Below are 15,356 nucleotides of genomic sequence, written 5' to 3'. Positions count from 1 at the left end.
CCTGGAAGTAAATTCAACTCAAGAATATGCTGTTAACATCACTAGCACAATTTCCTCCTTCTTACTCTTGTCACTTGCCCCAGCTCATGGCACTCCATCAGGTTTCAGGCTCATGCCTTTCCCTCATGCTTCTGGCTCTCATACATGTACAGGGAGGAGGGCTGAGAACCTCATTCAAGTAGTTTAAGGAACTTAAACTGTAAACCACCCTGTAGCTTCTCAATTCAGGCACTTTAACTCCTCAATGTCAGGTATCAGAAACAACACTGTAATATGCATGATCCTACCACACATATCATGCAACCACATCTTCCTTTCAAGCCAGAGGATGAAATAAATCAGTCTAGATGAAAGAGAAGAGTGTATAGCTCCCTGCTTTTTTATATTTTATACTATTCAGCACAATCCTTTTTTTAGTCTTTTCCCCACCAGACAGGTACTTGAGTCACAATCTGTTTCACTACTATTTATGCTTTTTAGTCAGCATAGATTTCTTTCTCTCTCAGGTTTCTGTCAAGATGATAGGAATTTTGTAACAACTTCATGACTTGAACCAGAATTCATAAACTAAGTGTTCAAACTGCTGTACATTCCCCAACTCAGAGGGAGCTACTTGCCATTGTGAGAATGCAGTTTTGCCCTGAGTATCTGTGCAACCCAAGGCAAGTGAGGGAATCTTCAGTGATTAATGCTTCCTGCCATATGTCTCCCAAATTGATACCATGACCTCTGTTGGGTAGCAGCAGCTTTCACTGTGTCTGTACAGCACCAGTGCAGTTCTGATGCCAATTGCAAAACTGGGGTCCAGGTCTAATGCAAGTAGCTACAAGTGGTATTCCATTTAAGCATATGGTGTACCAGGTATTCACCAGGAATACTTGCACTTTTTATGTGATGTAACTGAAAGACGGATATGAGGAGAGGAAAGTGTCTGTGACATGCAAACACAGAATGATACTGGAAGACACAAGCAAAACAGACTTAAAGGATTTAATTAGTAATGAATCAATTACTGATAACACATAATGGTACGAAGTATTTTGACTTACGTAAGGACATAATTGACACTCACTATGCAGTGAGGCCGTGATGAACGGCTGTTATGCACAATCGTGGCGTAGCTCTGTACCCAGACCCAGCCTCCATGCTTGGACAGTAGTCGATAATACTTGGTTGTGACTTGGCCTTTCACCAACACTGTAAATACAACACAAAAAAGCTCTTCACATTGCTTCAACTTGTGACCACTTCCTGGAGCTGGATTTGCAAGGCAGGAGCTTTTCTCCCTCTTTTCCCTCCCTTAGATATCCTCCTCCCACCAAACTTTAAATAGCTCCACTGCACAGTACCACCTGTCCTGCCCCTTTACATAGTTTCACAAGGTCAGTGCAATATGTTTTATACTCTGATGCTTTTTTCTCTGTAAGCTCTACATTTTGAATGTTGATTGAAAAAGGGAAAATTAAAATGCCCTTTGGTTCTTAAGTACCCAAATAAAGGCCAGAGATGTAAATCAGTTATCTGATAGGTTTCCTCTATGTATTCCTCTATGTACCATTGTGGATTCTCTGTGAATAAAGAAGTTTTGGCATAAGGCTATGCTATAAAAGCAATTGTGCAACATCTTTAAATATTTAATCTAGCTATGAATATTTCCAGTTCGGTGCCAGGCATTAATTTAATGATTCACTGGAGGATAGTGTCCAGCCTTCAGAGGTAGCTCTTCTCTCTTGTAACCCTGGAGCATTCCTCAGGAAACTCCATCTTCTTAATCTTCTAATACAATCAGTTACTTATTTTTAAATTAATAAAAAAGGGACTAAGGTTGGTACACAATCTATGTCCAAAAAAAGTGATCAATAGCAGCTTTTCCTCTATATAAGACATGATTAAGAAAAGGAATTACTGCTAGCAAATGTTAGGCTTGTACTTGACTAAACTTAGTAGCAAAGCTCATTGTAATTTTGTTCTTTCATTGCACATGCCTGGTGGAGAAGAAGACACCTAAGAAATCAAACAGCAGCATTTTCTTTCAACCAGCTTTAGTTAAATGAATGACAACTTGAAATGAAACTGTATGGCCTTATACTTAGTATTCATAGAAGATTTTTCTGACAGGGAGGACATCAAATGTTAAACTGGGAAATAACAAATGCATAATCTTTGGGGTTTTTTTACTGCTTGGTAATTAACTCTATGGCTATCAGTCATTGCTGGGGTTGGCTCTTTTTGTGTTCCGGTGTTACCTGAAGGAGCAGGGGTATGTAATTTCAATAGCAATCAGAGACCTCAATAATACTAATAATGTGAATAGCCCAATGTAAGATTGACAGAGATAGAGAAGCAAGCATTCAGCATTCTTGTTCTTGCTAGAAGGTCTTCTAAGTCTAGGGCATCTCTCTGGATTGCTTAGTCTCCTATTTGTCTCTGCACATCACAACATATTTAAACTTTTCTTCAAAGCCAGTTAATCTCCCTAAGTAATTCAGCTCTTTCACAATGACTTTAGAGAGGTCTTTCTGGAAGTGTCAGTTCTTCTTCCATTACAGGATGTGGTATCCATTTTTTGAGAAAGCAACAGAAAAACCAACAACATCTTGCAGGATATTCAAAACCCATCCTCACACCAAGCCAGTACTATTTAGAATTTGAAGACTGTCTTAGATACCATCTTTTTTCCTCATACTTGCTGGTGTTCTTTTTCTACATAGAATACTTTATGGGGTGGAGGTGTGTACATGTACATATGTTTGAGAATATAATGAGGAATATGTGTGTAAGTATGTAAACACACCTACAAAATATATAAAGATGTATTCTTTACATCTAATACATCTCTCCAAGGTAAATGTCTTGTAGCTGCTACTAAAGATTCAGTGTAACAATGCCAAAGAAGTTGATTTTAATTTTTTTTGTTGTTAATAATCAGCTATATGCCATGGAACCACTGTACTTCTTGATATTCTGTAATCCAAATAGTCCAGTTCTATGAAATGATGCGTATATGTTGTCCTAGGCCTCGATCATCTAACAGACTTTTTTTGTAATATGGTCTAAGCTTTTCAGAACTGTCCTCACGCTGGTTTTATGGTCAGGTTTTCCTTGAATTCAATTCAAAATCCTTTGCTAATCAGTCTTCCAAAATAGAAATTAATGCAATGAATCACTAACTGTAACAAAGTTCTTCCATGTGCTGTGGGACTAGTTTTGACTTTCTGTTGCTGATTTTTTGAAGCTCCTGTTTCAGCTTTTATTAGGACAGTATTTTAAAAGATGTGAAAACCACTGAGGGCTACAGTGTTCAGTTTTCTTTCCTAATTATATGGATAAACCAGTATTTCTCCTGGGACAGGGGAGGACCCTGTGTCTCTTGCATTTTTAGCAGTCTGGGGGAAGTCTGACCTTGGCTAGGTGACAGAAGTACACTTCCGATACAGTAAATGAGGTCAATTTCCATTTGGCTCTGTGTTAAATTACCCTGTTCAATGCTGATTGGGAAACCTCAGAAATGGAAGTGAGGTAAATCCACTACCAAGACATCTGTGCAGGCTCAGACTTCTTGGTGGCCTCAGCTGCAATCAAATGGGGAGGGCTCAGTGGCTTTAGTCTTGGCTCCTAAATGTGCCATTTGTAACTGGGTGTTCCACTGTTGTGGTTCCCTCCTGGTTTAGCAGGCAAGCTGAAAAAGGCACTGGACTGGCTGGGTTGGTCCTTCTGGTCTGTCAGAGATGGCTATTTTAAAAGGCTCCATCAGACTCATGGACATGTGGCTGGGAGTTCCTAGCCTGCACTTAGGGATATCACTAAGAGAGGAGGACTTCTTGGTTCCTCAGTCATTGTAGTTGTTTTAGCTTCCCTGGCACACACAACCTGGCATGTCAGCAGTCCAGCCCTTGAGCAGTGTGGTCAGTGGATGGTGCCCTAGCAGAATCTACTTTTCTTGTGCCCTCTTAAAAACTAGTGCAGCTCTCTCAGAAGGCTTGATTACTGGGGGAGTAAAAGTAGAATTTTGTAGACTCAGTTCCATGTACAGAGTAGAAATTGTGCTCTGCTAGAAGGTAAATTCTATAAATACATAGATTTACTTCCAGAAAGCAGCAGAACAGTTCAGTGATGACATCAGCTGAGGCTGGAGCTTGCCTTACCACCTCTCTTGAGATAAGACAGAGAGATGGGATTCTTGTAAAAATTCTTGCGGGAAGAGCAATGAGGCTACAGCATGTCAGAGTCAAAAAATCCTCCTCACAGAGAGACAGTGGTACAAATGAAGTGCTTTCTCCAATGAAGTGAGGCCAGAAAAATGTTCTGTCTATACTGAAACAGAAGAATATTTTGTCTGTACCGGAACAGCTTCTCTACTCAATCTTTTAGAATGCAAGTTCCTTAGGCATGGTCTCTTTATTTGTGTGTCTGCATTTCCCCAGCTGCAGAGCAAACAGTGTGTATATTGATGGTGTTATAGAAATAAATAACACTAGTTCAAAGACCAGAAGATTTTTTTTATATAGCTGGAAGCTAATAAAATGTTAAAACATGCTGCCAGCACACCTTAGGCAAATATTCACATCTACATTTTCCTCATAGTCTGAGGTTCTTGCTCTATCCTTTCTAACTTGTTCCCCTGACTGTTTCCTTTGGTTTGCTCTCTGTGCAGCCTAACTTAAAGCTCAGATGCTTTAGGTCCTCAGTTTGGTTTTTTTTTTCCTCTTTTAAAGAAGCGATTGCCTTTATTTTTTCCATTTTTTTCCCCTTAATACCCTTATTAGGTGTAACATGTTTCTCTCCAGATTTATTTATCAGATGACACTTAATCATCAAATTGCTTTTTAGAATAGTGTGTCAAACTTGCCAACCTCTTACTGTTCCTGTTCTTAAGACATTTACTGATGGATGGTGGGGGAGTTATTACAGTGCTCCCCAGAGGAAGTCTGTACACTTAACATCTGTTTTAATAATTCCTGTTACTTGGTACTCTGACCGTGATTCTGCACTCTTCCCACTGTTGCCCAAGCATTAGCCATTATTTTTTGCTTCTTGGCACTTATTTGCTGTGAAACTTTCATAAATTTCTATGCAGATGTCTCACATTCTTCCTCTGTTTTTAAACTTTAACATACTTTATCTTTGTAAGTCAGATATGGTATCTAGAGAAATGCTTTTAGTTATCCTGTTTGGCTGTGGGGTTTTTTCTTGTTGGAGGAGGTAGGGGGTGTTAATACAGTAAACAAAATGTGACTATTTGAAACTCCAGCCATACATAGATGAAACTGGCAGTCAAATTACAAGTCTACTACTGTGCACACAGAATTATCCATCACGCTGCTCTAAACTGTTTTCTGGAGATGATTGTGGCTACAACAGAAAAATCTTCATACTGGTTGACATAGGTATTTGAAATAGTCTTGAGAAAATAACTAGTGGTATTTTGTACAGGTCAACAGTCACAGCCAGATGCAGATGTTAATTCTACAAAGAGGATGCCTCCAACAGGACATTACCATATGCCTTGTTTATTCTCCTTTTTGGCTATCAATGTCCCATAGTATTCAGTGGTGTTTTGGTAAATATCAGCTTGCTGTAAAGGCCAGTTTGGCTTTCCCAGGTATAGCGCACACTGCCATCACCAGAGTCCAGTCCTTACAGTTTCAACCCTGGCTTGCCTAATACATTGACATCCTCTTTTGTATTCCAGATCCTTATGAACAGCACATATTAATGTGAAGAACTGACTACCCTCTCTTTCAGGAAGCCTAAGAGGATTTGAGTCTGGTTGCTTTCAGCCCAAGTGAGCAATCTGAAAAAAAAATTCACTAACATTGGTTTTTGGATGTCATCTTTCCATCATATGGGCTGCAGCAGACTGAGCCAAGGCCAGAGTTCAGCTATTCCCTCAATTTGCTTCTCAAATTAATGTGCTACTGAATGAACTACCTCCCAAATCCAGATGTTTGAAGATATGATTAGTGTCTCTGTTGGCAGATGGGGAATTATTAAATGTGTAATTTTTTTCCCTGACACTCAACTCTCCAAACCTCATCCACATGCTATTAATGAACATTCATCTAAGGATTTTTTTTTTGTTTGCCTTCACTTAAAACATGGGATGATTATTACTAACATATTTCAGAGGAATGGGGAGCTGTTGTGTAATTTTTCTTTTAACAACAGAGCCTAGTAAAGTTCAGATTTTTCCCTCTCACTCACTCACTTGTTCTTTTAGGTTTTTTTCCTTCAAGAATTCACCACCAAGAATCAAGTCCAGATTTTTAAAAGAGCCTAGATCCTTTAAGTAGAAAGATAGATGTGGCCAGAAACATTTTATTTCAGAATCACTGCTTATTGAGTATCTAGCTTATTTGCAAAACTAATGTTTTCCTAAAGTGATAGCCAAGCACTTTTGAAAATCTAGCTCCAGTCAGTATTTGGAAAGCTTTCCCTACTTTCCAGCATAGTGCCTGTTGTCTGCAAAACCTCTCACTCTATTTAATGCATTTCAGTCCAGCATTCTTTTTACTTACGCAGATGATGAGCATATCGCAAATGGAATACATCACAGCCATGAACATGGTGGTAGAGGGTTTTCTCTATCAGATCTTGGGGCTCATATCCTGTTAATTCGGTCACCCTGGAAAAAGAAGATTTCATAATAATCAAAATCACTAGGAATATTATGTTTCATTAACAATATTTGATTGTGCCAATAAATCAGGTGCCTAAAATCTGCAGGACACAATGTTACTTTTGGAGTAAAAATCCTCATCTTTATAGTAAAATAAACCCACTCCATGCATCCAAAGAAAATGCAGCTATTCCCTGACCAGCCTTACACACAGGAAAAGGAGATCTACATTACTGATAGAGTACTTAGATGTTGGAATGGACTGCCCAGGGAGGTGGTGGAACCACCATCCCTGGAAGTATTTAAAAACTGTGTAGATGAGGTACTTCCGGATGTGCTCTAGTGGCCATGATGATACAGATATTGATAAATAATTTTTATTTATTTTACAGAGGGGAGGGGATGTTGATGGTTGGATGCCATGATCTTAGAGGTCTTTTCCAACCTTGACATCTCTGTGATTCTGTGATATTTCTGCTTTGTGCTTTTGCCACTGCCATGCATGATCCTTTTCACAAAGATCCAATTGAGGAGCTAGTCATGAAACAATGAAAGTACTCCTGGGAACTGCTGACAAATTGCCATTTGCTTTTGCAAATATAAAAGTGCAGAGTGTATGTCAGTCCACAGAAGCTGTTATCATTGTCTATAAATAAAATCAGGCTAATGCCTTACAAAAGGAACAGGAGCTTATTAGATCTGAGAATGTGGAAAGACAGGGAGCTGGGAAGATCACAAGCTAAGAAAAGGATGGCTGAAGCTAGACTTCAGGAAAACATCCTTACATGATGGGAAGTGGAAGAATGGAACAAATTTGAAAGAGCAGCATCTCTGTAGATGCTGGAAAACCAGCCTACACTAGTCAGACTTAGATGGGGTCAGACCTGAAGAGTCAAACTTCATTGTTCAAAATGGACTTTTTTTAATTAGTGCTGTTGCTTGAGAACAAAAATCCTTAAAGTATATCATGCAACTCAAATGTAATGTGGCTTGTTTACCTAGTGTTTTTTTGGGTTTTTTTATGCTATCCAGGGCTTTCTTCACCTAGAAAGGCAGAACAGAGATACAATACAAAGGAATGTCTACACTAACCACCAACATAGTCTACTGACAGGCAATCTGCAGAATATAATTATTAATGCTGAGTATCTACTTCTGCAGCAGCAGGTGCATCTGCATATTTTAATTTCAGGACTTTTATTTGGGATTAACTCTACCCTGGGCCTGCAGACTGAAAACTTGATAATAATTGGAGTGCCTTAGACATGCCCTTGGAAGAAAGAACCCAGTTCACATGCCTAAGGCCTCTTCATGACATGAACTACATACAGTTCAATGAATAAGGACCATCACGGCATTCCCTTCAAAACCATGTTTCTGGTCTGAACTTAAACACTACTGAGGATGCACTACAACAGAGAACAACACAGCAGCACCTACAGAAAGGAATATGGGGTCTCAAGCAATGAGTCATCGTGAGCTGTAGATTTTTTTTTCTTTTGTAACAATTATACATCTTTACTCTTATACTAGCACTAAAGAATCAAGTGGATCCCACAGAGACTGAGGACTTCACAGTCTATTTGAGAGAGAGTGCTGGGGGATGGAATTCTTCTGAAGGGAATCAAAAAAAGAAAAAATTTAAAATGCCTTCTTAGTTTGACTTATCAGAAGTTCAGTACTGTTATATTCATAGCTCCCCTAGCTATGCCTTCATCTGGGAAACTTTTGCATGCCTTTGCCACAGACAGGGACTGACAAGATGGAGTGAACATGTGCACTCTCCTGGCTTACAGTTCTAGGCATATCAGGTGAAGTACTGGTGAAAGATTCTAATTTGGGTTTCAGTGCTTCTTCTGACTTCAGTGCAACTGAAACAAGGGTGGCAGCTTCATCCTGATCATTTACTTGGTGAATACAGAAACAGCTAATAAAAAACCAAATAAAATGCCATAAACCTAAGCCAAATGCTAATTATAATGGAGGTACAGCCTAACTTTAAAACTGGTCTTCCCATGGGACAAAAAACCCCACCATTAACAGTCATGAGGACACCCAAACTTTTGAAAAGTTGATATTAAACTCAGTTCCTTGACATCCTTAATGAAAAATTATCCCCTTAGATAGCCACTATAGGGAGCTCCGTTTCTGAACATTGTTCTTTTCATGTGAGAGGGCATGCAGAAGGACAGAGCTTGCCCAAATGACTAGTTCTGCCCCCTAGAGTTCCATAAAGCCTTTGTAAAATCACACAGCAATGAATGAACAGGCTGCATCCAGAAAATCAGATGAGGCAGATCACTTTGGAAGTAACTCTTCTTTTTCCAATGACCTTGATAAAAGAAACTTTGCATGTTTATATTGCATCAAGTGTATAGAGAGGCTTACTTAACTGCTCCTTCCTAGAGTTTTCATGCTGGTCTGTCTGCTGTGACTGTTACTAGATGTTACTGGATCTAAATATCTAGCAACCCTTTTGCTTGTACAGATACCAGAAGCAAGGCTAAAACCAGTTTTGGCTTATTCCTAATATATCCCTGCGTTAAGCAAATATAATTTGGTTTGCTCAGCTGGGAGAGCAAAGGGCTTTGGTAATGCTTAATACCCCTTATTGTCCCGTCTGCGGAGGACACCCATCTGCTCTTCAGTAAACACAGCTATGCAACAGTACCGGTTCTATCTGCTCTCCTGTCAACACCTCTGGTTACACTGTCTCCTTTGAAGACAGGTCTCCAGGCAGTTCCTCTTAGGCATATCATTTCCTTTTTTCCACATGCAAAGGCATGTTGCTGAAGCCTTGTGCTTCTTTGTAGTTGTTACATTAAGTAAAACATGAAAGAGAGAAAAAAAAGAAAAAAGAAAAAGGATTCCAGAAACAACTAGGTCTTTGTATTTTAGTAGCTGATGGCTCACTATCTCATTGACTTACCATGGAGAAAGAGCATGTTCTTGGATGGTTGACCTGCCATGCAAAACTTCCCCACTGTCTTGGGTACTGACTCTTTTTCACTGTTAGACATGAATACAATTTCTGCTTCTTGAAAATCCAGCATGCCAGGGAAATGAAAGAGTATGTGACATACTGCTCCAAATACTATGGGATTTTCAAAGAATGATCATCTTGTCAATAGGAAAACCTGTTATAGTGACAGGGAATTGGACTTTTTCCCTTAAGATGTCTTGAACTGCACTGTACAGAGTATCATTTTATACTATAAGATGCCAAGATGCATACAAAAGATGCTTCCAAAAGAGAGGAAATAATTTCACAGGTCCTGATTTTGTACTCTTTTTTTCTCAGCTGGTATGTGGGCTATACCAGCTGAGAGGTAGGGTTCTCTTTCCTCAGCAATAGCCAATTTTCTACATTTTGTTTAAGGCAGTGTTTTCATGTAGTAGCCAATTGAATTTATTTTCATTCTAGCAGCCCCATTAGTAAGGTTGGTTTCATTGTTTAGGCATTATACTATGTTTTCTTCATAGCCTCTCAAAAGCTTTCTGGATGACTCCAGCAAGTCATTTGACCTCCATATTTCAGCTATGGCTTTTTTAAAATTACAAAAGATGGTATATAGTTATTTCTTTTGCTAGCTTGGTATGTTAAAACTTATTTCCTTTAAGGTAAAAATGTATTGATGTTTATCTGCCTATTAAAGCAAGAAGCCTTTATTTGACTCTCGGAAGCTGTACATAAATATAGGTTAAATTGTACAGGCTCTTACATGTTGGCATTCAAAACAAAAACCAGTCTATTCAGTGACCTGAAGGGCTTTGAAGACCCATGTTGTCTTTGTGTTCCAGACCTATTTTGGACTATTCCATTCTTTCATGGATATACTGATCTGTTTGAAAACCACTGTAGCTTATAACACTTGGAAAATATTTTATGCTAGAAATGAAACAGCTGCTTACCTGGAATCAAGGAATATTAATTTCAAGTCCAAACTGGCTCTGAACATAAACATGTTACTGTGAAGTTTGATCTCAGTAATTGCACTGGGAGGTAAAGATTGACCTACAGCCACCAGTCCAACGATTTGGTAACAGGAATCATACAAAGACACATCTAGCATATACTGCCGTATCTTCAGGTAGCCACTGCAGTGGATCACCTGGCATGAGAAGAAAATATATTCAGTATCTGATGGCAATGTAAGATGCTGCAAGTCAGCTGACCACCCAATTTCAATGAGGTTACAAGGCAATACACCCTTATGACACTTCAATACTGCATAGTCTATTAAGACTTCAGAAGTGCAGTTAATTTATAAATGGAGATTAAAGCACAGTAAACACAGTTTTAGTGTTTACTGCCAATGAGATTAATCCAGTATTGAAGCACATGCTCTTTGGTACTATATAGACGGCTTTCTAGTTAATACCTTAAGCTCTCTACAATACAGATTTCTGGTAGATACAGTCAGAATTCCTCTTCTTTAATAAAAAAATCTGGAAGCTTCTTTTTCAAATTACTCTTTCTCTCTCACACACAGGTATTTATAAACATTTACATCTTAATGAGTTATTATTCTGATGAAAAACAGACACTTTAAAAATCTAGTGGAGGTTAATTTCTATATATTTAAAAGCACTAGAAATTAGTTTTAAGTGCTCCAGGCAAGTTGAGATGCCATAATTTGAAATGTTACCAAGCCCAGAGTCTTGAGACCACATTTTTGAATCCTCATATACAGTTTCTAATCACAGGAGTGATAACTTCGTTATTAGACTGTAACAATTCACAGTGTCAGCTACAGAAGAAAACTGTAACCTGGGGTGTGTTTCAGAAAGTAAGACTTGTTTAATGCTGTGCTGGTATTTAGAAATCATTTGTACTTCTACCAATTTTCTAGTCCATACAGCAGGCATACTACACATTCTTCAGCTAATTTCTGTATTTGTTTGACATTTAATTGTGTCCAACATAAAGGAATTACTTTCCACTGTAGCTAGTACTCCTGAACAACCGACTAAACAGTCACTCATAATAGGCTCCTCCTGTATGATCTTCCATCCTCCTCTCCAATCACCTTGAGGTTACTATACTTAGATAAAGTACACTAGCAAGCAGAACTTAAGATCTCTCAGCAGATCCTACTAATTTCCTGCTATTTGATTAACGAGTCTTGGTTGTGCTTCAGCTCTCAAGTCATATAATCAAAATTAGCAAGCCCTGATTCTAAGTACAAAGAGGATAAATTTAGGCAAACATCCCTCTGGATTAATTCATCCTTAAACATTTCACTACGTAAACTTATACTAGGGAGCAAAATAAGAAAGAAGGTGATCCCCCTGATTAGCAGTCATAAATGGGGAAAATTAGCAACACAGGGAGATACCACTACAAGCTCTGCTCTTTTACCTGATTTCGGATTCAGCTTTGAGACAGAATCATCTTTTGCTGGGAAGCAGCTGAGCAAACAGGGGTCCATGTAATGAAGAATTATCAGTCTAACCAGGTAGATAGCAGTGTAAATATACAAATATATCTGGACCTTGAACACATAAGATCTCTGCTTCTCTTGCATGCTTTTTCTTATGTTTTTCAATAACTCAAACAAAATTAATCCTCATCAGACTATACGTGAAATACCATTCTTTCCTGACACTGAAGTGATAGAACAGTACTGTGTATCTTGAAGAGCAGTAAATGCATCCAGTAAAGCTAAAAATAAGAACTACCTGGATGGCAGGTGCTATTATAGAATCTCAGCACTTCTGGTGGTTTCTTGTTTCATGTAATAAATAGAAGATTAATATAAACAATAAAATGTATTTTTTAAAAATGTGGTTTCATACAATTCAACCCCGAGTTGATATTAATGATTGTGTAGGGTAACATTATGGTTTCACTAATGTTCAGATAATTCTGGTCAAGACAGCAGAGGTGACCTGTGCAGCTGGGGGGCTGCTCAGCTGCAGCACAGTAATATCAAGGCAGAGGAATGCAGGAAGACTTCCAAGCTCCTGTGTTTGGGTTCCTGTTCACCTCCCTCCAGTTCCATGGAGAAATAAGACCTGGCTGTGCACTCTCCTTCACTTCTGTGAATGTGCTTCAGCCAGTTCCCCTATCTGGAAGACCAGGGATCAGGATGTGTCACAAAACAAACTTCAACTCACTGCAAGAGACTATAGATTTGCATTACTAAGGGAGTCTGCCATCAACAGTGGCAGGTTTTGTATCTGTTCTGATTCTCTCCATCATAGACTTTGCTTTCAGTTACACAGATGAAAAAAACAAAACAAAACAAAACAAAAAACAAAACAAACAAAAAAAGAACCAATGTAAATAAATAATCTTGTCTCTTTCAGGGAAAAAAACAAACAAACTTATCTACATTACCTTGTAACCACTGCATGTTAATCCTGCGTTCCTCTTGGCTAGGACACACTTCATTCTCAGGAAAAATGATCTTTCAATTTCATATTCTGAAAGCATAAACCACACTGCTTATTTATTACTGAAGATTTCAAAACTGTCCATAACATTGCTTTTTATGATTTAAAAGCTATATTTATGTCTCAGCCCTTGGTAGCAATAGAAGTCAGTCATTATACTTGCCCACCTGATCTATGTCCTCAGGATCTGTCTTACCTTCATGTTAGGATTCCCTGTGAGAGCTGGACAAGTCAGCATGACTACTAAAAATTTCTGGGTTTACCATCCTTCACAAGACAATCACCTAATTTCTGGACAGCTAGGTACCACCACATATTGGTATAGGGAATGAAATGTCTCCTTTGGAACAAAGGTAATTGAAAGTACCCTCCAAAACAGCAGCAGAATGGGAAACAAGAAAATGCATTGGTTTTGTAATAATTTGAGTGTATGTAGCTACTTATGCCCAGAATGGTGAACTTCTGGCCTCCACATGCAATATTATACCCTGTTCCACGGTCTTGCAAATCCATTTTGGTAAACTGTTTTTGAACAAATGTCTTCATGGATAACCTCCAGAAATAATTTAAAGTTAAATATTACGCAGATACACATTTTCTGCTAAGCATAAGTTACTGTTATCTTTAGCATTAATTATTATCAATAACAGTTCAGACATCATTAATAGTTCTTTTTATAATGAAAGTTGCAGTTTGGCAGAACACAACTATATTAGGAAGAAGCCCTCATTTGATATATCTGTGAACAGAAAAATCAGGGAAGCAGAGAGATTTTCATATTTGTTGCAACATGTATTACCTCCTAACTCCCCACAGGGTCTGATCCAAAGTCCATTGCTGGAGTCTTGTTTTAACTTGATTTAACTGTTGTGTTCCAAATTTTCATGCATCCATCACTGAATTAACACCTCTTAGCCACAGACCTGCAGTAGTTGGAGCCTCAGACCACTACCTAGAAACCAATAAACTCTCTACATTAACTTCTGAGTATAAAGGTCTGAAGATACAGCCACAGCAAAAGGATTTAGTGAAGAGGGAAAAGAAATGCAGTGTGTAGTGCACCCCAACTAGTATCAGCCTTCCTGAGTATTTGAACTTTCTGTTTATCTTCCTAATACAAATTAGATCCATATGGGGGAAAATAGGCACTTAAATGAACTGGCACATCTATAGAGTTTTAAGTACAAAGGTATATATTTTGGTGGAAGGAAGCCATACAGTACAAGTACTATTGCTGAAGCATGACCTCATGAGTAAAGAATGGATCTTGGAGTTGGGAACATGGGTACAATTCATGGCTTCAATAGAGATTTTCTATGTGACCTGACACCAGTGCTCGCTCTCTTTCTGCCACAGCCCGATACACACAAAGTAAAGGTAACTTTCTCCCTTCAAGGGTGCCAAGGGAGAAAAATGATTAATGCATAGTAATGAGTAACATAGACCATCTTCAGACATAGACTGAGTTGCTAGCTGTTTTAATGACTTACATTCTTCTATAAAAAGGGATTATTAGAGGAGCTGGAAGCAATGCCTTAAACTTACTTGATGTCCTGCCACAAGGCCTAAGAGTCTCTTTCAGTAGCAGCCTCCTTCCAGGCACCATATTAATTAGCCTTGATTTTTAAATGTTTCTGGAGTCTCGTTCACTGCTACAGAAATACTCTTTTAGTTCTAACTTCACTGTTTCACCAGGAATTGGTTATGATGAACGGTGTGGTCTTTAGGTGTATATAAAGGTATAGTAGTACCCAGACTAAAGATAATACCTTTCCATTGTTATTTAAAATTGGTAATTATTTCACTATTTAAGAAGAGTCCTTGTCTCCCTGATTTCATGATGGTGGATGGTAAGCAAGAGGTCTCAATGGAGCACCAGTCCTTGTAATTAGGTACAGGCTTTCTAGAAAATCAGGAGGGTGATTAAAACAATTCAAGGGCAAAGACACTGTGTGGCATAGGGGAACAGAGTAAAGAGGGTTAGAGTTGTATTTTAACACTAAGTAGTATGGGGGAGGAAGTATAATATACTTGTAATTCTATAGTAGCTGCATGTGATTTGTGAGACTTACAAGTAAAAATTTGTAGCTTTATCACTGTGTGTAATCAAGTGCAAAATTATATAACTGTAATTTAATAATGATGCGTTTATTAACTGTAGATCACTGAGTAACTTGTTTTTTAGTAGTGTGTTGCTGAACCAACAAACACTAGTCTCTTAAATTAGTTGTATCTTGTGCCTGCAATCTAAGGAGGGAAGAGTTACCCATGAGGTAACTGGGGACTCATCTGAGAGCTTCCATTTTTAAGGCTTGAGCTAGCTCATGTTAGGATGCCT

The 15,356-nt window shown here is 38.5% G+C and overlaps 1 protein-coding gene across 1 annotated transcript in view; it reads right to left on the bottom strand.

Moving 5' to 3' along the window:
* The window catches only part of SIM2 (SIM bHLH transcription factor 2), a 59,415-nt gene that overhangs the window by 10,956 nt on the left and 33,103 nt on the right, over positions 1-15,356 (bottom strand). Inside the window, exons 5-8 of the mRNA XM_008496642.2 lie at positions 12,963-13,048; positions 10,532-10,731; positions 6,519-6,625; positions 1,050-1,197 (exon numbers count right to left, since the gene is read on the bottom strand). Of these exons, the coding sequence (XP_008494864.1) occupies positions 1,050-1,197; positions 6,519-6,625; positions 10,532-10,731; positions 12,963-13,048 (541 nt within the window). The remainder of the gene's footprint in view (positions 1-1,049; positions 1,198-6,518; positions 6,626-10,531; positions 10,732-12,962; positions 13,049-15,356) is intronic.

The sequence above is a fragment of the Calypte anna genome, chromosome 1 (assembly GCF_003957555.1).
Source record: "Calypte anna isolate BGI_N300 chromosome 1, bCalAnn1_v1.p, whole genome shotgun sequence".
Classification (NCBI taxonomy): Eukaryota; Metazoa; Chordata; class Aves; order Apodiformes; family Trochilidae; genus Calypte; species Calypte anna.
This window is presented reverse-complemented; position numbering and strand designations above follow the sequence as displayed.